This window comes from Elgaria multicarinata, chromosome 10, assembly GCF_023053635.1.
Source record: "Elgaria multicarinata webbii isolate HBS135686 ecotype San Diego chromosome 10, rElgMul1.1.pri, whole genome shotgun sequence".
Lineage (NCBI taxonomy): Eukaryota > Metazoa > Chordata > Lepidosauria > Squamata > Anguidae > Elgaria > Elgaria multicarinata.
In genome coordinates, this window is record NC_086180.1 from 46,883,790 (window position 1) to 46,910,495 (window position 26,706).

At 43.2% G+C, this 26,706-nt stretch overlaps 1 protein-coding gene across 2 annotated transcripts in view; it reads right to left on the minus strand.

Moving 5' to 3' along the window:
* Positions 1-277: 277 nt before the first annotated feature.
* OTUD4 (OTU deubiquitinase 4) overlaps positions 278-26,706 on the minus strand; it is a 29,854-nt gene continuing 3,425 nt past the window's right edge. The window contains exons 4-22 of one of the 2 annotated variants that reach the window (XM_063136374.1): positions 26,139-26,189; positions 23,983-24,029; positions 22,720-22,792; positions 20,064-20,145; positions 18,405-18,543; positions 18,048-18,105; positions 17,190-17,304; positions 17,016-17,080; positions 14,726-14,826; positions 11,643-11,767; positions 11,370-11,544; positions 10,445-10,607; positions 8,147-8,279; positions 7,855-7,910; positions 7,670-7,750; positions 6,280-6,418; positions 5,341-5,610; positions 4,145-4,185; positions 278-2,817 (exon numbers count right to left, since the gene is read on the minus strand). In XM_063136374.1, coding sequence (XP_062992444.1) covers positions 1,618-2,817; positions 4,145-4,185; positions 5,341-5,610; positions 6,280-6,418; positions 7,670-7,750; positions 7,855-7,910; positions 8,147-8,279; positions 10,445-10,607; positions 11,370-11,544; positions 11,643-11,767; positions 14,726-14,826; positions 17,016-17,080; positions 17,190-17,304; positions 18,048-18,105; positions 18,405-18,543; positions 20,064-20,145; positions 22,720-22,792; positions 23,983-24,029; positions 26,139-26,189 — 3,114 coding nt within the window. In that variant the 3' untranslated portion in view covers positions 278-1,617. Of the gene's footprint in view, positions 2,818-4,144; positions 4,186-5,340; positions 5,611-6,279; positions 6,419-7,669; positions 7,751-7,854; positions 7,911-8,146; positions 8,280-10,444; positions 10,608-11,369; positions 11,545-11,642; positions 11,768-14,725; positions 14,827-17,015; positions 17,081-17,189; positions 17,305-18,047; positions 18,106-18,400; positions 18,544-20,063; positions 20,146-22,719; positions 22,793-23,982; positions 24,030-26,138; positions 26,190-26,706 lie in introns of those variants that run through there. The other variant, XM_063136375.1, reaches the window with a different exon arrangement.

Sequence of the window (26,706 nt, forward strand, 5' to 3'; positions counted from 1 at the left end):
TGGAGAAGTTCCTCAAAAGTGCAAGTAGAGAGGATCACATGTTTGATACACAATCCCATTTAAGATGCCCTACTGTTGCTTCATCAAATAAACACAGATTAATCACTATAGTCTTAAGGCTTTCCTCCAACTTATCTGGGACAGACATTAGAGAATCCAGGAAAGTAGATTCATTTAACTAGCTGTAAGTCAGCTTCATATTCCAGAACTTGATTACCAGAATTAACACACTGAAGTAGATGCACAAAGCCAGTCACACACCCATATCACAGCAATATGTATCAGAAAGGGCAAACATTTTTAATTATATAGCATGCATTTGAAAAGAATTCATAGTCCGACTCAATGGTCTTGATCAAAAAAAGGTTATACAATCTCTTTGACATGAATAAAAAGTAACCATCACCTTTTACAGTGAAATATACAGACAAATATACACAGATCAGTTTTACAGAGCAAAACAAATGGAGTGCACATTGCAGTGTTGTGCGAGGCAGAAGAAAGCATCCAGATTGAGTGTAAAAGTAAGTCAGAAATCTCTCTCAGCTTTTAAAAACAGCAATATAACCAGTTTCAACAGTGCAAAGAAAAAGAAATGCAATGAGTTCAACCTAAGCCTTGCTTTTAAAAACAAAACAAATGCAACAGCTCTATTACATGCATCTCTCCCGTTTAGGAATTTGTCAGTGCAAAAGTATCTTAAAAGTTGTATTGTAACAGATGAAAAACTATTCTGGAAATGCATAGCATCTACTTTTGTCTTATATACATAGTTGGCATAGGCATCATAACAGTCCTACCAGTGTTAAGACTGCTTGGAAGAATTCACCACTGAACTGAACCTCCTACGTACTTTACACACAGGTATCTTTGATTGCTTTGACTAATTCAAGAAATGCTTTATAAATATAAAATTAAAAAATATACCCCTATGAATAAAACACTATAACCCATCTATAAGACACAAGGCTAGACAACTGCCGTATGTGGCATTTTCATTGAAGTAAGACACACAACCTCACACATTCAAGTTTTCACAAATTTTGAGATGAAAGGCCTTTGGATTGGAAGCACATCAAAAACAACAGGAAGCTGAGGCTATGCCAGGGGTTGAGAACCAGAGGCCGCCCACCTGTTGGGACTACATTTCCAATTCTGCTGGGGACTTGAGAGCCAAACAACATCTGGAAAGCCGTAGGTTCCCCACCTCTGATTCGGACCCAAGGTACATTATACTACAATATACATTCTATTTGGTGCAACATTCTTCATTGTCATGTCAAATGTTCAACTGCAGTGAGTTTTCAATCTAGCTACTTCTTTCTCTCTCTACCAGATTCAAGGTGGTGGTGGGGGGGAATAAAGCCCAAACCAAAAACTACATTTAGTATTTGAAACGCAATAGTTATATGGAGTTTCCAGAATTCAAATAAACCAAATTTAGCAGTTTTAATAGCCAAAAAATTATATAACACTTGGGAGCTTATGTCACTCTTCCAATAATACAAAAGGGCATTCTGATCTTGAAACAAAGCAGAAAGAGTGCAAGCCTTAGGGCATATTTTAGCTCCATCAACTTTAGTATGCATGTTAGAAGTCTTCCAGTAGTCGACGTACTCAAGGTAACGGATGCCCACGATGGCCATCTCCCATGTTTGCTCTTCTTCTCTCATGCCGATAGGGCCTTCCTCTATAACTGCGTTGATACTGATAGCCTTCATCTCTGTTTCTGGTGGGTGGCCCCTTCCAGGGCTCCTCATTTCTTGGATACTGGTATCCCCCCCTCCCAGGATGATGGCTCCAATCGCTTCTAGGTCTTCTACCACCTCCATAAGTTTGATTATAAAACTGCTTTGACCGGCCACTTCTCAGCATATTAGATACTTCACATTCATCTTCAGAACTCTCTTCCCTTGTCCTTGGTACCCTACTTTCTTCCAAGGCAGCTGATCCATTGCCAGCAACACCAGCTTTGACAGTCTTGTCTTTGGGACTAAAAGCAGTGCTTTTCAACTCAGGTTTTGGCGTCGACACCAACTGCCTCTTGATGTGCCGTGTCTCCGTGGAAGCATTTTGGAGTACAGACTTCACTTGGGTGGGAGTTTGGGTAGCAGGACCAGTCTGCTGGTCCCTAGGCACTCTGGTTGAGGTTTTATTTAGAACATTACATTCGCTCTTGGTGACAGTTGTAGGCAGGAGAGGTAGGCCTTGGCCGCTGCTTTCGCTCTTGGCCTCCTGCGACTCTGCACATCCTGCCACGGGACTCGGAGAACCACACTCAGGCAAGCTGGCATCTGCTCTATTGTCCTCACGTGGCACAACAACTTGCCTCACCGCAGAATTTTCAACATAGCCCTGAACAGGATAGCCATACCAAAGATGAGAGATAAGTGGTGCAACTGGAACAGGCCCTAAAAATGGATTCTGCCCACCAAATGTAGGCTGTGGGTACATGCTTTTGCCTCCCAAGGACTCGTCGTATTCAGCATGCAGCGCTTGTGCTGGATTCCCAGACTCTACGCAGACAAGCCCTTGGCTTTCCGGCAGTTGAGCAGCAGGTATGAACAGGGGCATGGAATGAGGCATGGTGTCTGTCTGTGGGTTCTGGCCATTCATCCCAACTTCGTCCTGCACAGGAAAATGTCCGTCTATCTGTGCAGCTTCATTTCCATTCTGAGTCAAAGGCAGCTCTTGCATCCAAGGGTTGTGTGAATAGACTGCAACCGGCACCTTTGGGTACATTCTACAGGCTGTTAGGCAAGCTTGATGTAGAGGGTACAAATATGAGTGTGGGGCCCACATGGGACAACTGTATGCCTGCAGAAACACCAATAAGAACGTTTAGACTAACCTTTATCACGCTTGGAAAACAATCCAGATTTTGTTTTTCAAGTTTTGGGCTTGGATCCAGAAGTACGCAAGCAGACAACCACTCCCCCATCAGGACTCCCCTGGCCTCTCCTCTCCCCTGCAACACTCCCAGGCACATACCTCTGCTCCAGAGGGCCACCCAACCCTCCAGAGCAGAATTACCGGGTGCATGGAGGGCTGCAGGGGGAAAGGAAATCCATTCCGCCAGCAGTTTTCCTTCTGCTGGGAAAACACCATTGGATCCAACCCATTATTTTTAATGCAGTGTATTTTCAGCCAACATCATCGTCAACTTGTGGTCCTTCAGATGTTTTGGCCTACAACTCCCATGGCCCCTCACTGCTGGCTAAGGCTGTTGTAGGCCAAAACATCTAGAGGCCCACAAGTTGACCATCCCTGATCGAGTCAATCATATTTGTGTTGCACTTTTTCCTACTGCATGACGACTCCATGGGCATTTTATTTCATGATTAACGCATGCTACTAGGCTAAAGGTGTGCTCTTATAAGTAGCCCCCACATACTGGCACCCTTTCTTCAATGGACGTTTTCTTCTAAAATACTAAAACTAGTAGCATCAAGAATGTGACTATGGGATATAGTGACAACCACCATCGCATCATTCTCCCCATTCATACAATTGCCCATTCAAGGTGGAAAGGCAAAAGACCTGCCCACTGGAGTTGCCTGACTCTTTACAACCAGCAGATGGTGCTACAGCCTCACAGGAGAAGACTCGCTACATGAAATGTACCTCCAACAGTGTCATTTAAAGGAGAAGTGACCAACATACGATTCTTCCATATTAACAGTTTGGCTTAAACTGTCAAAATGCATCTGAGCACAGGCCATATATAAAACAAGGGACCTGTCCACCATACTCTGCTATCCGTTCCACACACAGGTGGGAGAACCAGAAGAAGCTCAAGTCGCCACTCTATTCGCATTGAATGCATAACAGGACTCTTTCCGTAAGTCCTTGCAGTTGCAACCCTATTACTAATGTTTTATTTGTAACAGGTCTTTAACAGTATATTACTTTATTTTTATTCTGAAATGCCTTGACAGTCATTCTAGCAGAAAGGCCGGAAATATTAGATGATGTCAATCTTGGGCACAGACTTGATGTTTTGAGGGCAGAGCTGTACTGTATTCAAATCACCTGTACCCTGAACCACTCAAGTCAAATTTTCAAAAATTACAATTTTTAAACGCTTTTAGAATCATGCAGCTTTTGATTTTGCTAAAGCAGCATGGAAAATGTTGAGGATTACCTTTAAACCAAGATTGAAGAAAAATCGGAGGATGTTTTTATCTATGAAGAAAGGGGAGGAAAAAAAAGAAATGTAAAATGTTTTTTCAAACCCAACATATTTTAGTGCAGTGTTGTCATTAGAATGGTGTCAAGCCATCTAAAAGCTTTTTGTTCATTACTAGTTCTGACAGTGTTAGCATATAACTGGAAATCAACTCAAGGTTTAATGTTAGATTTAAAGAAGGAGCTGTATCTTAGAAAAGATCTAGTACAACTAGATACATTGTTTACACATATATTTACACAAAACAATGGTAGTGGTGAGGTAAATGTCCAAGTTGATCACGACAGGTGAGGGGATGGGGGGAGATAGGAAACAAAAGAACTCTGTTCCTCTAGTTAGCAGTAAGCTCTAATAGCCATTGACACGATACATTTTTCATTCTGTCGCACACTTCAGTATATACCCATCCTTGCTATACATGCCTAGTTCACATGTAGTAACAACCTAGAATACAGTTTGAGTAAGGGCTGTCATTGAATCATGGTTTGTTGTTACGTGCAAACCCTGCAACTATGTGTTGCTAACCACAAATAACCCAGGAAGAGCACTGATGGTTTGTTGTTGGGTTGTGAACTCTGGGTTATTTGTAGCTGACAACCCATAGTTAAACTACATTGCCGGGTTAACACATAACGACAACCCACAATTCAACAATGTGTATTCAACACAAACTCAGGGTTGTCATTATGTGTGACCCAGGTCAGTGTTTCTAGATGCTAAATAGCCACGAATTCCCAATAGTCCTTTTATCGTTTTGCCTTACACACTTTTTGGTAATATCTAAATTTATTTAAATCAAACGAATCAACTAAAAATCTTTTAATTGTTCTACAGCCTGTATATATGCCTTTAGCTAACAATTCTCCTTCAGTTACCGTAATCCAAAGAAAATGTAAAGAAGCTATTGAACAAAATTTAAATCCGCACATAAAAAGGGTTTATTTTGATGAGTAATAGAAAGTTTAAGATACAATCCCATTAATAAAGTTCTTCTCTCCATCCTGGGGCTCTGCAGATGTAGTCCAACACATCTGGAGGATACCCAAGAGGAGGGAGGCTGCTTGTGAACCCAACATTCCCCCATCCCAAACCTAGGTTTTGACAAAGAAAACATTCCACCTGAGCTACTGCGATAAATCTCCTCCTCTTACCATTTGGTAGGTCCTCCCCTGTGCTGCACAAAGAGTACGGAGGTGTAATGACTCGTTCCCCCTTTTCGGTTAGAGGGAATCCAGGGTACAGCGGATCCTGGTAAGGATTCAGTGTTTGAGACAAAGGCATTAAAGGCTGGTTAACTGCTTGGAGCGATACTGGAATACCAGTAACTGGACTGGAGCTCATCTGAGGTTGAGAGATAGTGGAATCTAGTCCAGTTGCTTGCGTTGCCATCACTGATGACACAGGTATTTGGGGTGGAATACCTAAGATACAAGCGAGGGAAAGAAATCCATTCACAAATCTGGGCAACGTCAAAGACTAACACAAGAAACCAAAAAAGAAGAAGAAAATTTTCAGGTAGTATTTAACATAGCTAACTAAAAAGGGTTCAGTCTCCGCTGCTCTCTGGAGTAGTGCAATCCATTCCATCACCTTAGCATTTCCCCACCTCATTCATCTGGATGTACAGACCAAGTCCGCAGACATCTCATAAGACTACTATTCCCAAGGTGTCCAGGGAAGGGGAGAAGTGGGTGACATTAAGCCAACTGAAAATTGGCAGCAAAGTTATGGCATCAAAAGGTCAACGCCAGCAATCAAGCAAGGAAAGTCACCACAACCACTGCAGATGTTCAAGGGAATGTGAGTGTAGACGGAGAAAGCTGACTGCAGTGCCAGGTGACATTTGTAGTCCCGACATTCTGTGGTGTGCTGGTCCAAGATACCTAAGAGACCACCACAGCAGATATATTTCACCATCTGGTCCCCAAGGTCTCAACCTGCTCTCTCCATACCATGTACAGGATACAGCTAGTCTGTGCAAACCATCTCAAATTAATCTCATACCACATTTATAAAAGCAGTTCTAAATCAGGGTGTGGGGTTACAAGACCTCATTAGTTCAGGATTAGAAGGATGCTTTTTCTCCAAACCTGTTGGTCCATAGGTTGTTGGCTCACTTGGCCACGCTGGCACAACGGCTGGTAGAGAAGGCACTGTGGGAGGCAAATGCATCTCGGGAAAGGCCAAAGATGAGGTGGGATTTGCACCCTGCAAGGGTTCCTGCAAGCTCTATAATGCAAAGATACCATGCAGAACTGAGTAGACTTTCAAAAGTAAAACATACGGCAAAGAATAGAAATATTTAAATTTTAAATATGGCAGCAATACTAAATTATACCCTTTTCCTGGCAAGAGAAGGCATTATACTAAGTTTGTTGCCCGATTCTATGCACATTTTATTTAGAAGTTACAGTGATTTCAACCAATCTCACTCCTCTGGAAGTGTGAGCACAAAAGCTCAGTCAAAAATCACAACCTCATGCAGGAGGTAAACTAGTTTATGACATTTCCCCCACTTAACCAGTTGCACATGACAAGGGCAATAATGACAGGTAGACCGATGGCACATTAGCAAGTGGGAATTAGAACAGCCTTCTCCAACCTGGTGCCCTCCAGATGTATTGGGACAACAGCTCTCAGTATCGCCCAGCCAGGGATACTAAGAGCTATAGTTCCAACACATCTGGAGGGCACCAGTATAGAGAAGAGTGCATTAGAAGGCCCTTCGACAGGAGTGGACAACTTGTGGCCCTCCACATGTTTTGGCCTACAAGTCCCATCAGGAGTTGGCCAAACCATCTGGAGGAGGACCACAAGTTGCCCACCCCTGTCCTACCCTGGGTGATTTGGAGATGAGCAACCCCAACTGAAGGTTACTCACTAGCTCAGAATCCACCCCACCTCTTATTTGCCAATAGTAACTACACTGGCATAAGACTCCTGCTCAGTCAAAACCAGAGTATCTAGCCAGAGGGTTCCAGGAATCTTTCAGATACTTTCATGCCCTGCTTGAAAGCAAGAGTCCATTCCCGTTTGCCCACAACAGGTCGTATTCGCAAGCAGACAGGTTCCAAGTAGCTATCCTACGCCAGAAAGCAAGACCGAAAGCAGACCAGGTCAGCGGCTCGACAAGCAAAACTTCAAATGGATCCAAAGAGTCCGTGAGCAGTTTTGGAGCTGCCAAGTGGCGAGAACCAAGGGGAACTAGGTGGTTCAAACATGTCCGATACTTGAGAAATTTGGCAGCCATTGCTAAACATGCGAGCATTCACGTCTCCTTAATTAAGAGGATGAAGGGCCTATCCTAGCCAGACGCTTGTCATTTTAACTGGGATCTTGCAAAATTTATTGCCAACGTTCCAACCTTAACAAACATCCGAACAGAAGATATTCTGCTAGAATAAAAAGTTTGTGACAGAAGGAAAAGCTATGACTTGGTGAACTCGCCACTGGAAAGAAGTTTAAGCCCACGTCTCTCACCTGCTCAACAGATGGGGACTGTGTACTTCCAGGACTTGAGGGAGGTGATGCACCTGCCTCTGCGACATTTACCCCACTGTTCTGCAAGGTAAAAAAGGACCATCACGGCTGCCTTATAAATATTCATTTCACAGAAGACTGACAGTGGTTGGGGACACATCACTGCATGTAACAATTTTAATTACCTTAGATATTTTGGGCTCAAGCATCTGATCTAAGGGGGTCTGCCCAGGACTGGGTGCTGCAAAAGCAAAAGAGAAGCATTATGAATGAAGCCCTCCGGATGCTAGAAAAAGATAGGTTCATTTAGAATATTGTTCAGCTGCTTTTCTACAAAGCCTCTGGGAGTTTTAAAGCGCCCACTCCCAACAGTTACTCTCATAATGCAGATCTTCCTTGTTTTTACAAGCTATAGAAGGCCTCAAACTAAGAATGTGTCAACTCAGCTTTAAAGCCAAAGTTTCCCATTTATAATACCTTTCTCCTCCATGGCTTCTGCATCCTCCTTTTCTTCTTTCAGACTTCTAGCTCGTCTCCCGTTAAGGACTAGGGGTTTCCTCCATCCAGAATTATCAGTCGTCTGAGTAGCTACCTGAGACCCTGAGGAGTTCTGGGGGGAAAAAGGGCTTTAACTGAGAAGTGACGCCCTCCACATTTTTTATATTAAAGACCTGGTCATTATTATAAGATCAGGGGTAAAGTGAGGCTGCTAGCTTTACCCAAATCATGCCAAGTCATCACAAAATATTTCAAAAAAGAAAACAGCCCTCTGGCAGGTAAGTTTATTCAGAAGTGAGTCTAATGGAAGTTCATAGTAACTGTGGTGAGGACTATAGCCTTAAAATTACAAGCTGTCTTCCTACTTTAAAATGTAGGACAAAATCCAAGCTGGGCTTTGGGTTCTGTCCCATTTGAAATGTCATTTCCTGCTCTTAAAACCATAATAACCTCACCAAAACTAAGAATGCAAAGTTCATTAGCCACACACACAGTTCTAAGAACTTCACCACATCCTGACCTTGTAGCCCATCTGAGAAAGTTGTTCTATTGCAAGTGTACAGTGGCAGGATCCAGCAACTAGCACAACTATGACACAAATCACAATAGCGAGGATCCAAAGAGCTGTTTTAGATGCACCCAGTGGAATTCTTCTTTAAAAACCCTTTTCCCACCTTCGGACGCAGGGCACTTTTGCTGAACCACCAGCTGCTTCCAAAACAACCCCTGAGTTTCAAAAGGGACACGGGGAGAGCACCATTTAAAAATGTACACTTATAGCCCCCTTAGATACCTGAGGTTCACTGGATCCCGTCCAGGATACAGATAAAGTCTGGAAGTTTCAACAGACCACAGAGAGTCCCAGCTTTTCAGTTTTGTTTTCGTTAATGATACTTTTTGGTCTTATCTCAATGAAAAACTGAAAAGGAAAGCGATTTCCGCCTAAGGGAATGACAGCAGGGATTATAGGAAAGACTGTGCTGGTTTGTAACTGAGGACAAGAACTTTGTCTGCCATACAATACTACTAGCTATCCCACTCTGTTCCCTGGATCCAAACTTCCTCCCCCAATCCCCATTGGACTGCTTAACTTTTAAGACAGGCGGGGGGGGGGGGAGGGAGCCAAACAAGCTGCCTGGTAGGCTATAGCACCAAGCTGAGCTTCCAGTCTGCACAACATGCACCTAATGACCAGCGCTGCCCCAGCCCAGAGGTATCAAGGGAAGGGCTGCGTCGTTAACAGCGCAGTGCAGGGCCAGTACATGCGTATCATGTAGATCTGGAGCATTCCTTGGTACTGCAGCCACCTAGCTGAGTTGCAGTGACAGCGCTGTGAGCTGTGGGCCCCGTCGTTTGTCCCACCACGCCAGGTGCTGATACTGAAATTGTATACAGAACTTCACACATACTGAAAGCAAAACTTTGTCTCATTTTGGGTCTCTTGTTGGAACATCGGGATGTTTTAGTATACAATGTCTACACAGCAGATGTCCGCAACCTGATGCCCTTCAGATGAGTTCAATTACAATTCCCCCAATCCTCAGCACACACAAGCATTGGCCATACTGGCTGAGTATTGTGGGAGTTGTAGTCCAACCTATCTGGAGGGAATCAGGTTAGGGAAGTCTGCTCTACACCATTACGGTACTATTGTATGTACCAGAGGTAGGCAAACTGATGCCCTTCCAATGTTTTGGACAACTCCCTTCATCCCAGACCTTTGGCCATGCTGGCTGGGTCTGATGATAGTCCAAAAATATCTGAAGGACACCATGTTGCCTACCCCGATATATACCATATAGAAAAAATCCATAAAAAGATATACCAGGCAATGCAAGGCAATGGTGAGATGGGGAAAAGCCTTCTCTGTAGTGGCCCCCTATCTGTAGAATGCCTTCCCCAGGGAGATCCACTTGCCACTTTCAATGTATATATTTAGATGCCAGGTTAAGACCTTCATCGTAGAGCAGGTATTTCATCTTTCATCCATTGTTTATTAATTGTTAGCTCCTTGAGATTTCAATGTTTCTAATATTTTTTAGTTTTTTTAATGTTAACTATTGTATTATTTTGATACTTTTATTTATTTTTGGTACTTTGTTGTTGCTTGGTTTTATGACTGTAAGCCACCCAGAGGGCAATGAATGGTATATACCTCTAGTAAATAAATAAAAAAGTAAGCAAAAGCAGTAACAGCGATTTAGCTCTCCATTCCATTATTCATTGAAACAGGAAAATGTTGTATTGTAAGAAGCACTCTGGGCCTGATACACATACCGAAAGTGCAGGAAAGGCTTCTTCATCCCGTAACTGAAGCTCATAAAGTGAATGCATTTCTTCGATCTCCTGTTTCTCTCTGCGTTCCTCTGGAGAGAGGCCAAAATAGTTACAATCCCTATTTGTGGAGTCCAACTCTTCTGTTCTCTCACGATCAGCCTTTCTGAAGAGAGAGGGTGGAGGGGAAACTGGTTTTCAGCTACTGAAATAGCGACGTTAGCAACCTATGGGCAACCTGGAGTGGATTTGTATCAGGAAGAACTGCGAGCTCCATTCAGTTTTGTTAACCAATTCCTGGGCTCAGAATTCTTTCATGGCAAGTGTATGCCTTTTGTCCCAGGCTCCAGTTGGTGGATCTCTGGATTCCAGTAAAAACAAACGAAGTAGATCCTGCAATCTGCCCACTCCTTGTCCACACTTAATCCCAGCTGAAATCTAAAACCACTGGAACAAACTCATCTACACTTAAAGGGCAACAGATTTAGTTGCCTGAGCAGCTGCATTCAGACCTTTCCAAATCTTAGGAGCAAATCCATTAGTCAGCGGTAGCTCATAGGTTATTGATTCAAATTATTATTATTATTTATTTATATAGCACCATCAATGTACATGCATCTGCTACAGCAAGAGTGGGCAGAAGATATCCACGTGATTTGGACTTCAACTCCCATAAGCCCCTGCCAGCATGGTCAATCAGGATAGCTGGGCCTTGCAGTCCAGAACATCTGGAGATCTACTTATTGCCCACCTCAACCTAGAGAATAGAACAAATCAATGTTAAGCTTCTGAGTAAAAAAACATATCAGTGCTTTAGAGTGTTAACAAATGTTCAGAAGTTGCAATCCATAAGTGATGGAGAACTCCTAAAATAAAAGGCCCATGCCCCCTCCCCCCCCCAAAGAAAAGAGAGACATATCAGATTCACCTTGCAACCTGCGAGGGATTTCGGACTGGCATTTTGTGCTCAGGAGAGGGTTGCTCCGAACGCATCCCGGGACTGGGTAAGTGATGCTGCCGCCTTGGGCCCTGCAGCCGAGGAGGCAGCACCAACGGGGTTCTCACTGGCTTGTTTGGATTCTTTGACTCTCTGCCATCGGCATCTGCAACACACATGGGTTTGTTTGTTTTCTCCCATTAATCCCAGCCCAATGGCTTGGCAACTACATTTGTGAATTATAGAAAGGAGAAAGAACCCTACCCGTCTGAATGCTTTGCCCATGCACTGGAGCAGGTTTTTTTATCTTCTTTCCCAGCACAGTGCTCCAGCTCTCCAGAGGAGCTCCCTGTGGAAGGGGTTTAAGGTTCTTCAACAACACTGAATGCCTGCAGGGAAGAAGGAAGAACAGAGCCATAATATTTTGTTCTGACTTTATACTGTTAGTTTTACCCTACCCAGTGCCTGTTTACCCTACCCTGTGCCTGTTTGCATTCTCTTCCCCTCCTTATTGTTTTATTATGATGTTATTAGAATGTAAGCCTATGCGGCAGGGTCTTGCTATTTACTGTTTTACTCTGTACAGCACCATGTACATTGATGGTGCTATATTAATAATAATAATAATAATAATAATAATAATAATAATACAAGATGTAGCTCCGTGTTGTTAACTACCATCTCATAAGGACCACGCAGGTTAACAGCCAGGACCAGGAGAGATCTCCCACCACCAGAACAGTTGACGTTTCTTAATTTAGATTTGTATGGCATACAACACCATAGCTCTGAGTGGTTTACAATATATTATTTACTTATTCATTCATTTCCATACCGTCCAATAACTGAAGTTCTCTGGGTGGTTCACAAAAATTAAAACCATAAGCACAGCATAAAATATAATATAAAAGCTTAAAATCACAATATAAACACACACACAGTTTAAGAACAGAAAGGTTATCACAGAATACAAACAGGCAAGAATTAAAGACAACAGCTCTCCAGCTTAAGAAGCTAAAGCCAATTCAGATTGTTTTAGCCAGGAGTTACAAAATGTGGAGGTACCAGGAGTCAGCAACTTGAGACCCTCCAGATGTTTTGGCCTACAACTCCCATCATCTATCACACCATTGGGTGTGCTGGCTAGGGCTGATTAGGGTTGTATGCCAAAACATCTGGAGGGCCACAAGTTGCCCACCCCTGATATGTTACCCATCATCTTCCATCTCCTTCAGAAACTAAGGGGCTGTCAAGATCATTTCCAGATAGCTAGTTTTAAGAACACACAGCTGGTCTGCAGTCTGTCTCATAATCATGAGCGCAACGAGCTGCTCAGTATCTTACACAAGGGATTCATTCCAGCTACCTGTGGTGGAAGCTGAGCCCATAGAACTATCCCACTGGGGAAAAGGGGGGGAGGAGCGATATTCAACAATTCCCCCTTCCACCTGCAGCTCCTCCCTCCCCAATACTGCTCCAGAGGATTGCAGGGGAAGGGGGGCGCCAGAACACAGGCGGTGACGCTTAGGACGGCAGGGGGGAGGGGAAAAGGACAAATATTGCCTCTTCCACTGGATCCAACCAAGGGAGTTCAGATATCCAACAAGGAGTCCTATCAGCATAGAGTGGCCGGACTTTTAAGAGGAACTCAAGCCTAGGAGCCAAAACATAAAGAGAGGCTCAGCAGCTGCTCTTTCACCCTGCCTCCAAAGTCCTTTGCAGGCACCTGTCACCCCAGGACTAGCATGTCCCAACTCCAGCCTATATTCAGCTCTGGGGCATTTAGAGCAGTCCTCACATTTCTTTCAGACAGGCAAGAGGCAAACTCTTTCGCTAATCTAAGTGGTCGCCACGACACTTCTTTCAAACGTAACGGTTCATTTCTATCATAGGGTTGCATAGAATGGCAGCTTTCCCTCAGTGTAGAGAGCACTTTCACATGTGAAGGCCGGAGCACCCCATTTTCACTAGCCATCTTAGCCCCCCAACACCCTTAAAAGGTGTTCCTAAGGGTTAGAAGAACCCTTAGGAACAACTAAGAACAGAATGGGATATGGTGCAGTGGTCTACTGTACAGGTATCATTGAAACTCAGGTGCTCCAATTTGCATGGGAGGAAGCATTTTCCTCTAAGATAAAGCCACCACTGGATAGAAGAACATAAGAAGTACCGTGCTGGATCAGACCGAGCGTCCATCTAGTCCAGCACTCTGTTCACACAGTGGCCAACCAGCCGTCAGCCAGGGACCAACAAAGCAGGACACGAGTGCAACAGCACCCTCCCACCCATGTTCCCCAGCAACTGGTGTATATAGGTATACTGCCTCTGATACTGGAGGTAGCACATAGCCATCAAAGCTAGTAGCCATAGATAGCCTTCTCCTCCAGGAATAGCAATATGGCCCATAATTTGTTAGAATTATCATCATCATCTATTTATTTACTTATATCCCACTCTTTTCCCAATACTGGGGCTCAAGGTGGGTATACAAAATTAAAACACATACGATTAAAACATAAATAGAAATACACTAAAGTTAAAATAGAATTAAACCAACTATAATATTAAAAACATTTTTAAAAAGTTAAAAGGCAAACAATATAAAATCCAATGCATTAACACAGGTCCAGAGTATTCCGAAAGGCCTGCAGGAACAAAGAAGTTTTTGCCTGCCTCCGAAAACATAACGAAGAGGGCGGCAGTCTAGCCTCCCTGGGAAGGGAGTTCCAGAGCCTTGGAGCAGCCACTGAGAATTTGAATATAAAATATTTTTTGGCCAGACATAATTGCGAATGTTACTCTCTCGTGCATTCCTACTTACAGATTGCCTGACACGCCCACACATGCAGGCATAGTTGACATACCACTACAGCACTCGGCTCACTTCCAAGACCTTCTTCAGGAAGAAAATATAAATACAACTCAGGGCTCAAGTGCAGCATTGCCTGAGCGTTTTTTGATGGCACTCAGGCAAGACTCAAAGCCTGCAGCTTTAGGAGAATCCAATTCAAAGGAGTCTAGTGCAGAAGAACGTGTCAACAACTACAAGTTTTTGTTGTACTTTTTACACTAAGTCACTGGCTAAACAAGATTTGACAAACCAGAAAATGACATCTCCCTAACTCCCATTTGTGTGGCAAAATGTGTATTTGAACATTCATTCATAGAGTTGGAAGGGCCAGTGCAGGTCATATAGTCCAGTCCACCACAATGCAGGTGGACACCTGACAGATGGCAATCCAGCCTCTGCTTAAATACGTCCGAGAGCCCACCACATTCCAGGGCAAACTGTCCCACTGTCAAACAAGTCTTACTGTAGGGAAATTTCTTCTAGTGTTTTGACTTACTTGGCACCAAGTTCTTCCACGAAGACCACCACCGGCCCATTTGCAGACTGAACTTCTTGGATGTGAGCATTGTAAAACCTTCCATTGTGGTCTAAACGGACCTATGGAGAAACAAAGACTAAAGTAAATTGGAAAAGGGAGCTCTCGTTTAATACCGTCTCACATGCCCTTCCATGTCCCCCCCTTTGCCAGTAGAAGTAAGAGAATTACTTCGGAAAGCTGGGAAGAAAGCAATAGACTACATCTGGGGAGATCCGAATGTATTGGAAAAGCAGAATAACACCATGCTTTTCCAATGCATTCGGAATCCATCAGGGTCTTTTCACATCAGCAGCCTCACCCCATTTCCCACCATCATCTCAGACCTACTTCTATCCTTCGTGCCCATTCACAATAAGGAAATGGGACAAAGGCTTAACTAGCCCAGAAGCTAAAAGCAGACAGACAGAGCCAAGGAACAACCAGCACAGTTGTTTCGTACACATGCCCACCATTTGGTGGGCATTTTGTCTGGCGTTTTTCATATTCAAAACCACATCAAAGACAAACTCCTTTGCTTAAAAATGCCCAGTGGTGCTGCAAGATACAAAAAGTATCATCGATGTGGCAAGGAATATATTTAAGGGGACAGAACCAGCATTACCAGAGCCTACCCATTCCTGACTCTGGTGCACTGCAGGTGTCTTGGGACTACCACTCCTATCATCCCATGCTGGCTGGAATGTAATGTAACATATCTGAAGGGTGCCAAAACTGGGGGAAGGCCGCTGGAGCCCAAACTTATTGGATAAAGCTTTAAAAACTGGCAAAAACATGACAAACGCACCCCCAAAGTGAGCAACTTCTGCAGCTCAACCTTCTCATGTGTAATACATCAACGGAAGCAATGCATCTATGGGTCGAGAGAGGGGGCATGTTTTTATAGATGCCTGAAAGACTTGTTAGCACAAATGAGTTGCTAACAAAGAACATCTGGGTGTTTATTTTCTGTCAGTTACAGATAATTCCTCTCTTTTATTCATAAGAAATAGACACAGAAACGTAGAGGTCAGGGTACAAAAAATATAACCAGAATGTTTATGTAATATATATATACATATATATATATACACACACACACACACACACACACACACACAATCATCTCAAAAAGGTTTCTACTCAGCAACAAAAGACATCATCCTATAGCATTCCAAAGGCTAATGTTTATGTTGTATTTAGTCATTTGAAGCATTTTTCACCATTCTCCAGCTTGAAAAGGCTCCCAGAGTAGCTTACAGATCAATAAAAAGACTGTCCATTCCCTCAGATTACAATAAAAAAGACACACCAAAGGAAAAAGTGATGAGGAGGGAAGAGGAAAACTAGCAAACACAGGCACCAGTTTTGAACATATGAAGTTCTTAGAAACGAGCAGCTGGGATGGAAACACCGTTCAGGGAGAGGAGAAGCCTTATGGAGCTGCTCTCTCAGCACTAACAGAAGGGCCCTACTTCCCATCTCCCTGCTACAGCCAGATGGAATGGCTACTGCCAGGTAATACCCCACTCAACCCATGATGCCCGCTGGGTAACCTTGGTCCAGTCACTATTTCTCAGTCTAAATTACTCCATAGGGTTGTTGCAAGTATAAGGACATGGGAAAGAAGAAACATCCAGACCACCTTGAGTTCCTTGCAGGAAAGGCAATATATTAATGCAATAAAGAGAATAAAAATAAGTAATCCTCACAGACTAACCCCCATGGGGCATGAGCTTTGCACTAGCTTCTCATGAATGCATTTGGGCAGATTACTTGTTTTTGGTGACTAGACACGCCCACCCATGACAGCCATTTTATGGCTGTCCCTAAGACAGTTTCTCAAATTCCCAGATGTGCCCACAGGCCCAAAGGTTAGCCTACCTGTGGCTTGGAGGATTTGGAACGTCAGCTAGGTTGGGCCAGACAACAGAATGTTAGCTTGGTAGGCCCAGACAACCAAGATACTGAACAAGTGAATGAAGTGGAGCATGAAAGAGTGCCAAAAGGAGGGAAAGGAAACGGAAGTGGGACTGCCACCTTGATATCCTAGAGAGGCTTTGTGATTTTAATTTCAGCAGCGTCTCTCATCACTGCATCTTCATGGCAGAAAATAAAAACTGCCCTGACGGATTTCTGCCTTGCAGGCTTGCTCTTAAAGCCACAAAGCGTCTGTCAGGAAAAAGAAGCAACCTTAAGGGAAAGACTGTAGCTGCAAGATTGAAGAACGAAAGTGCAGCAAGTGGAGTTACTTAAGTTCAGTGCCACCTACTTGACATTTATCTCCAACTGAATATTGCATGCCAGCAGCAATAGAAAAATCCCGTTTTTGCTGATCTGCAAACACATAAAGAAGAACATGTTATATGATACCATTACGTCACCATAGAACAACCCTTGTCTGTGCCCCTACCTTGGGGTACTACACTCAAATGCTGGACCTTACCTCGCTTTGATTGCTGCCAGACATCATATTCAATGTTTTGGTAAACTGATGGATTGAGTGACCTGAGAACATTTTTAGGCAAGGTAATAGGGTTGGATTTTCCATGTTTGTGAAGCTGTTGTGTAAAATAAACAAATAAAAATTTTTAAAAATAAAAGTCAAAAAGTGAAAAAATTGCATGGATATGAAATTATATCTGAAATAGATTAGGAGCATATGCAAGTATTATTTCCAATATTTACAAATTCACATTAGCCACGTAAAAAAAATTAAGAGCACCTACACATATACACATACCAAAAATCCTAAACAACATAATGAAAAAGTAATCTCTGATCTGTCTCTGATCTTTTCAGCATGTAGAGCAAAACTTACCAACAGCATAGCACACAAACAATGAGTCACTCCTTAGCAACCAGAATATTTTCTATCCCTTTTGTGACCACATTTAATACTTTGGCTAATGAAGCAAGCTATTTTTTTCTCAAAACAAACAAAGAGCACTATCAGAAAAACTTGCATTCCACCAAAAATCAGTGTGAACTGCAGCACCGTCCTATTAGATGTGTTTACTGAAAAGTAAGTCCCACTTCGGTCAATGATGCCTATTCCATAGTAAGGCCATTTAGGACTGCAGTCTTAACTATGGACTTGCATCCCATTATGGAATGCAAGTGCAACAAACTTTCTCCAGCTTTCACCATCAGGCAGCAGACTCTAGCGTTTCATAAACGAGTTTAACCCACAATCTAATACCTACTCAACATCCCCATTGGAAATGAACTACATTAGCATAGTAGCACAGGACTTCACAGTTAGTTGCAAGAACATAGCAAGTTTAATATCCAAGTACAATACCTTCTCGCCCACACGGGGCTTCAATCCATTTGTATAACTTAGTGTGGCTGTTTCACTTCTGTGGAAAAAAAGGGCATAGAAACATTTCAAAATTGAGCAAGGCCTTTGTTTTGACACCAAGTTGTAACGCTTCACCTTTGCTACACCTCCCATGGCAGCCATTTTGAGCTGGTGCCCAAGACAGTTTCTCAAATTGGCAAGTGTGCCCACAGCCCCCACAATGTGTCTATCCCTGGCATACAGCCTCAAGGGAACTTCATTTCCTCACAGTTTCACTTCTCCCCACATTATTCTTTTTACAACTGTAGGTAACTGTGACGTGCTCTGTGCATTTTAACTTCAGATCAGCAAGCTTACTCTGTGCCTTCATCCTCTGAGTCAGAGGCTTCACTCTCCCCATTGCCATCCTTAGTCACATCTGGAGGGGTAAGTTCTTCTATGATTTGACTCACGTTGACATCAAGCACTTTCTCATACAGCCATTCATAGAGAATAGCTAGTCAGGGCAACAAAACAAAAAGGAAGTCATCACAAAGGGTTCAGTCATTGTATTGTTACGTGTGCCATAAATGAGATTATTTTCTACAAGTTCAATGACCGCGCCAGAGAGATGGACACCAAGGACAGCTTTGTAGGAGAGCTAAAGAGCCGGAACCGTCTGCGTATTTTTGCCTGAACATAATGCAGTATGACAGCATTCCCCAACCTGGTGCCCTCCAGAAGTTTTGGACTACTATTCCCAGCATTTCTGAACTATACCCAGCATGGAATGCCGATACAGTATCAAGGACCATATTGGTATAAGTTTTGGCATTAGTAGGCAGCAGTGATCTTTGAATACATAAGAACATAAGAAGAGCTGTACTGGATCAGACCAAGGGTCCATCTTGTCCAGCACTCCGTTCACACAGTGGCCAAGCTGTGGACCAGGAACCCACAAGCATAACATGAGTGCAGCAGCACCCTCCTACCCATGTTCCCCAGCAACTGGTGTATAAAGGCTTACTGCTCCAGTTACTGGAGGTAGCACATAGCCATCAAGACTAGTAGCCAGTGATAGCCTATTCCTGCAGGAATTTATCCAACCCCACTTTTAAAGCCATTCAATTTGGTGGCCATCACTACATCTTGTTGAAGCAAATTCCATAGTTTAACTATACTTTAGAAGACATGTGAACATTTCACCACCCATGGGAAAATTCAGCATATCTTAAAGACTTTCAGTTCCCAAGCAGGCAAAAGTTACTCAACAATAGATTCAGGACAGGCTTGCCAGGTCACGATCCAGAGAGTCAAATAATGGCTCTGAACCTGCTCACAGAAAGCATTGCTTTGGAGGGGCCCCCTCCGAGTTCCACCAATTTCCCTTTCCTGCTGCAGTACCTTGCACCAGATCTTCACCGTTCTGGAGGGTCTCCAGAGCATTTCAAAACGAAAGAAACACTAGAAGGACTGATACATCTGAAGATGTATTCTTTCCAAAACGAACAGGGGAGAATTTCAAAACAAGTTATTTTTGTTTTGCGACACATTTGTGCCTTTCTCCTCTTGGTGTTTCCTCCGGATGTTTTGGCCTGCAATTCCTATCATTCCTCAACACTGGCTTTTCTGACTAGAGGTGATGGAAGATGTAGGCCAAACCATCTGTAGGAGCACAAGTAGCCCACCCCTCATTTCGCCTATCCCAAGTCCTAAAATTTAGGATAGAGAACTCAAATAAGGGAACTTTACTTCAAGCATGCACTCCATACATATACACCAACAGGACAGCCAAAGTGGCTAAAGTAGTACTGCGACACGCTTAACTGGTTTTTGCAAAAGGCTGTAAACTTCTCCCCCTGTACAGAGGAGGCGCCCCTTTTTGGCAGCGGAAACCACAGCACCCAAAGCAGCAGCAGCAGCAACAACATGGAGCTTCAGATGGGTGAGAGATTCTACCCTGCTCCTCTCCCACTCCCCACCCCTCCACACACACACACACACACTTCAAGACCAATTCATCACATTAGTACTTACACTGGCAAAGAGCAGCATTAAGTGTATATTTTATAGGATAAACAATATCATAATGGCTGCCATTTGAAAAACACAGCAGTACCTAGAAGGAAGAGGAGAAGACAACTTAAAAATACCCATTAATACCCAAAAATACCCATTAAAAATATCTACAAGTTGACCAAAAAGAACCAAAACACCAATGGGTTGTATCTAATGTTAGTCTAAGGCAGTAGTAAGACCTCCCTGAACTCCACTGGATTGGATAATTTCTAGCTGGCCTCCAATATTCCATTCTTGGCCAAGGTGCTGGAGTATGTGTGGTGGCTTCTTGGCTCCAGGGGTTTCTGGATGAGGCAGATTAGCTAGATCTATTTCAATCTGGCTTCAGGCCTGGTGATGGGACAGCGATTGCTTTGGTCACCTTGGTGGACAACCTAAGTCAGGAACTGGACAGGGGGAATATGTCCTTGTTAGTTCTGCTGGACTTTTGGGCAGCTTTTGATACCATCAACAACGGTATTCTACTAAAGAGTCTGTCTGAGGTAGGACTGGCAGGCACTGTTTTAGAGTGGCTTTAGTCCTATTTGGAGGGACGATTTCAGCAGATGGTGCTGGGGGATTCCTGATCAACACCATGACTGCTAGTCTGTGGTATCCCTCAGGGTTGCATCTTATCCCCCATGCTATTTAACATATACATGAGACTGCTGGGAGAGATTGTACATAATTTTGGGTTTTGGTGGCACCAGTATGCTGATAAACTCTATCTCTCCTTTCCACCTAAATCCAAGGAAGCTCTTCTAGTTCTAAATCAATGTCAGATATTGGTAATGGACTGGATGAGAGCATATATACACATACATATAATTCAAAGTCAGGAGTTAGTTGGTTGTCCCTTTTTGACTGCCTTCCTGCCGCCTTCTCATGAAACACACTTCACTGGAAAACTTTTGACACACAGATTGCAGGAATAACAATGGGTTTCACTATAATTTAAAGTGGGGAGTATATTTATGTCCATAAAGCTTTTTATTTAAGTATTAGGCTGTCCTCTATAACAATGTACTAAGAAATTTTATTTAGTATCAAAAATGTCAAGCATAATTAAAGAAACATAATTAATTGCAAATTGGAACAAACTGAAATATGAACACAAAAATAATCTCTGCACACCTTTATAAACACAGGTGCAGGCCAAAACACAATGATATTCCAGTAACATACGGCCTGTAAACAATTCAGAGACAGCATCTATAGTTGGCATCTATCTGCCTACACCTGTCTTCTGTCATGGCCACATTGCCGTGAGTTGTGTATGTTCATTGGCAAACCTCAAGATTCAAGTTGTCGATGGACCAGAACAAAGAGTGTCCACCCTGAAGTTTACACCAAAAACACTGTATTTAAGGAAATTTTGTAAAGGTAAAAAGGTGTAACACTTTGAATGTTTCAATAAATACTGTTAATTAAGTTAAACCTTTCATTAGATTTGATTTTTCTCCATGAACTGTGTTCGTGGGTAACCATCTGGTTGAAGCTTAATCCAGATGAGAGGTGTTCTTGGTCAGTCAAAAGGCAAATTAGGGAACAGGGACTAAATTTGTGCTGGATGGGGTTTTAACCACCACCACCACCACCCTGAAGTTTCATGCTCACAGTTTGGGTGTATTCTTGGGACTTGGCCCTGAACTTGGATGTCCTGGATTTGGCAGTGGCCAGAATTGTGTTTCCATGGCTAAGGCTAGCGTGCCAAATGTGACTGTTCCTAGAGATGCCTTATCTGGCCACAGTCACACATGCCTAAGTTACATCCCATTTGGAGTATTGCAACACAGAGTAACTGTACAGTAACTTGAGCAGTTCAGACTGCTGATTGGGCCTGGTTACAGAAGCAAACGACTCCCTTGTTATAACAGCTTTACTGTTATATTGCTTGGGACCAGGCTACCTGAAAATAAACCTTCTCCCATATGAGCCTGTCTGGTTCTTAAGATCTTTGGGGGAGGCCTTTCTTTTGAACCCACCACCTTACTTTTAAAACACAAACCCACGCACACAAAAGCTAGCACTGGTATAAACTATGGAAGCTGTTACTCAGAGCTGCAATATTTTTAGGGGCATCCAAGTAGTAGTGTAGCTAGTACATTCCAAGATCCCTTGCAAAATCCAGAGGATGAGTCCCAGAGGATGCTGGGATTCATCTTCTGAATGGCATGCAGCTGTATTTATTTATTGCATTTCTATACCACCCAATAGCCAAAGCTCTCTGGGAGGTTTACAAAATTAGCTGTACGTAAGCTAAGAATTGCCCTCGGTACCCTGGGCACAGACTGCAAGTGATTTTGGTATGCAGCCCTAGTGTGACATTATGCAGGCACTGTGGGTGAATGGTAGAACGTCCTACACCAACTCTGTTAGTGGAATGGCCATGGCTCAGTGACAGCGCCCATAGCTGGCATGCAGAAGGTCCCAGGTTTGATCCCCAGCATCCCCAGATGGGGCAGGTAGAACTACTTTCTGAAATCCTGGGGAGCCGCTGTCAGTCAGTGTCGACAATACTGGCCTAGATGGACCAAGGGTCAAACTCTGTATAAGGCAGCTTCCTGTGCCAAAGCCTCATCCCTATTTGCGTTCATGTCAGTTGCATGTTCACTTCTATTAGCGTGTGTCTTACCTTGTCAGGAAAGCCATTTTCAGTGACATGCGAAGGAGTGGAATTTGGTTCCTGATATATTATAAAATCTTTTCTAGAAGGAGATATAAGGGGTGGAGAGGGACATGATAAAATACAGGCTTTAAAATAAAAGGGATAATTAATAAGAACAGTATAAATGGAGCTTGGCAGAAAAGTGTACAACTATCTGTTTAAACTGTTCAGGTGTGTGTAGCAGCACAAGAAAGACAGTTTATCATTGATTGAACATTAAAATGTATATACCACCTTATCTGCTAAAAAGTCATCAAGGCAGTGTACAACAATGGCTTGTGGATTCTTCATCCCAGTACATGTATTTTGATTGCTAAAACTAGAACACCACGACAACAACCACCAGATCCCTGCACAATTCCAACAGAAGCTTATGCCAAGCAGCAGAAACCGGCAACGGCTTCTAACCACAACTGCACCCCTTAACCTCCCTTGACCCACAACTATTTGTCTGTCCCTTCCCTTCCAGACCAATATTTTCAGTACAACTGCCCCAACATAAGAAATCCCATAAATCCCATAAACTTATCTTCATCTGCATAATGCATTCTCTGTTCTCCCACCTTTTGCAACATTTCCCAAAAAGAATACACAAGAACCAATCACATATGTGCACTGGAGGGTTTTTTAAGTTGACTCTGCTTTATCAACTAAAAAATCTGGTCCCCTTTATTTATTTATTCAAGGAACAACATATACTTAAAACTACTGCCTTAAATCTGAGTCCTGGCTCCAGAGTTCAGATAATAAATAAGGTTGCAATGCCATACCCAGTTCTGGGGAGTAAGACACACTAAACTCAATGGAACTTACTTCTGAGTAGGCATATATAGGACTGATCTATAAACGATTTCATTGTGACTATTTATATTACTATGGCAACACAGCAAATGAATGTCACTCATGTCAAACTGCCAAAAGAATAGACACTGAAAACAGACAGTTTTCTTTGACTGGCTAATAGAGAAACATTCTATAGCTAGCCCATACTTGGAAGAAAGTTTGCTGAAATAAATTATTCTCCCACTAGTAAGTGTATTTAAGATTGAAGATTATCCCTCAAAGCAACTGTTTTCTTGTTGGCCCCTGAATGACAACACTCCATCCAGTGCAAATGAAAACTGTCTATTTGTGTGTCGTATTTTCCTAGCAAATTCAAACTCACACTTCATGTAGACTAAAACGTAGTTTTGAATCTTATCAAGGGAAATATATTGAGATATTTCTTACTTGTACATAAGTGAAAGGGCACTTATTTCCACTTGTCCAACCCATTCCTGTATCAAAGAGGGGGGGAAAGTCACTGCAGTGAAAAATCGAACACTAAGAATATATTTAGGTCAAGTCAGAAAGCAAACCACCAAAAACCCCTTTCCTCTAATCAACTGGGATGCCTGGATGTTGCTCACCGACTCCCATTAAATCACTGGCAACAAACAAACAATATCTTTGCCATATCATACTTCAGTTAATGAGGAGTCATTGCTGTTAACTAGAATTGCTTTCAGTAGTTCAATGAAAAGTTTTAATGCCATTTTAACCCATTTTAATTAGATTTCCCCTATTTTTCCACACAGAAGTGTCATCCTCCCTGAAATACAGAGGTTAATAAAAAACTTGGGCCCCAATCCAGCACCCCACTGGATCCTTCCTTTCCTGCATGCTCTGTCCTCGTATGCAGAAATCCCTCCCATGGCCCCCCAACCCTTCCCTCCTTTACATAGCCCTGTATGAGTCCAATTGTGCATACAAGAACTGGTTGAGTTGTACATTAAGCAATTGGACCACCGAGAACGGCTCTTTGCTTGCAAGAACCAATAATACGATAAAGCCATGACGGAAACTCCAGAATAGGTCTTGCTGCTCAGGAGCAGAAGGTGTTGAAAGCCTGAGGATTTCCTGCATTGAGGAGGGGATTGGACTAGATGGCCTTTTAGGCCCCTTCCAACTCCATGATTCTATGCCTTGTCTCAACAGTGTAATAGGCCAAATTGGCTTTGGGGGGGCGGAGTTCAACCACATTCCATATCCTCCCCCAGTGAGCCAAAACAACTCACAGACAGTGGAAAAAGGCGGCAGCAGCAGCAGCAGCAGCAAACAGCATGCTCGCTGCAGGAATGGCGTCTTTTAGCCTGGCATCGATTCATTATCTTCTATCAGCAGCAATTTCAAAGACAGTATTTCAATGAGGGAAATGGCATCGTCCGCTCCAGCTCTGTTGCACTGCCTTCCCAGAAGAGCCAGAAAAACAGAACTTGCAGCCATGGAGGGCAAGGAAAAGGAAAAGCCACGAACTCGTGCTCAAGAGGTCATGATCAGGCTTCAAGAATTCGGTTTGTCACTCTCTCGCAAGCGTGACAAGCAGTCAACCACCCTCCTAGCTCTAAAGCTGCAGAGGTGGTCAAAAGCCAATAGCCAAAGCTCTCTGGGTGGTTTACAACAATTTGTGGTAATCCTACCTGCGCCCCCATCTAGCCCTGAGTTTGGGCGAATAGCTGCGGTCTGTTTGAAAGTTGCAAGGATCAGGTGCCTAGAGGGTTACGCTGGGGAAAACCCCCAGAAAACACATCCTCAAAGACATGGTGGGTGGTTTGAGTGTTGGTATCACCCCTGGAAGGTGCCTGGATGAACCATCCAGCAGATGTGGCCTAATCCAACTGCCAGCCCATCCTTTGGAAAAGGGCAGGGGGACGGTTTTGGGATAGTGCTGTGCAAAGGCACTTGCAGTGCCTTCAAGCAGCCATGTCCAAGCCGGCATGCTCTCTTGGGCGGGTGGCGGGGAGATGCTGTCAGGAAAAGAGTGGGGAGGGGAGCGGACAACTCCAATTTTGGCTTGGCCAGGAAGGGCAGCCAAAAATAAAGATTCCAGGTAATAAATTATTACAAGTAAATTGCCCAATGCATATTCATTTACTCTACATCACCAGCTGAGGCAACTCGCTCACTGAGTAGGCCATTTTACCCTTAAGGATAGAGAAAGATACACGAAGACCCCTTTGTCCTAACAATGCCTTTGGCACACTCGACAATAAATTATTACCTTTGAGTACCAGTTGAAGCTTGGACTTCGTTTTAGTTTTCCTGCAAGTTGTTATAGCTAGCAGAGGAGAGGAAAAAACAATTCCCAAATTTTGGCTTGCAGGGCCTTACAAGTTCTGTGCAACTCAAAAAAGTGACCCCCACCTGCAAGACTTGAAATAGCGGGTATCGTTTCGGCCCCTTTGCACCCAATTTTGAGAGCAGCTCATATGTGACAGCAAGCCATACATAAAAAAATGTTTATTCATATTTCAGGTTTAAACTTTAGGGTAATTAGATAAATCCTACAGGCTTGGCTTAACATTATGTTTTTTAAAAAATGACACTCATAATCCAGTAATACATACCTGTGGATTTTCCAGACCCTTCAAATATTCTTCAAATGGTCCCTCTATAAACTTTAAAACATTAAAAAAAATTAGCAGTGTGGTGATTTAGCAGTTTTAACTTTTATTTACTCAATAGCAAGAGAAATGGCAAGGCAGTTTATATGGTGGCACTGAAGACAGGTGCGAGAGCTGCACCTTGGCACCGTATATAAAAGTGAGTCTTCAACAACTTCTTCCCTTCTTTGATCAAACTTCACAATTGTTTCATTTGATGCCGTCATGGTTAGAAAATAGTCCACACACTTCCCCCTCCTCTCTCATCACACAGAATATGGCTTTAACAGTACTGATGGGGCTGTCTATACATGGGGAAAGCCCCGGGGTGGCTCTGTGGTGGCCCTGGATGGAGCCATCTCCATACAGCAATGGGTCAAGAGCTTAATGTCTACACACAGCTGAGCACATACACAGACAGCCTTCTTCTCCCATGCATACAACACACTCCATCTTAGCACATCCTGATGGAGGCTGTAATGTGAAATGTGGGAATATCCCACCCCAAATTGAAATGTACTGCCAAGCCTGT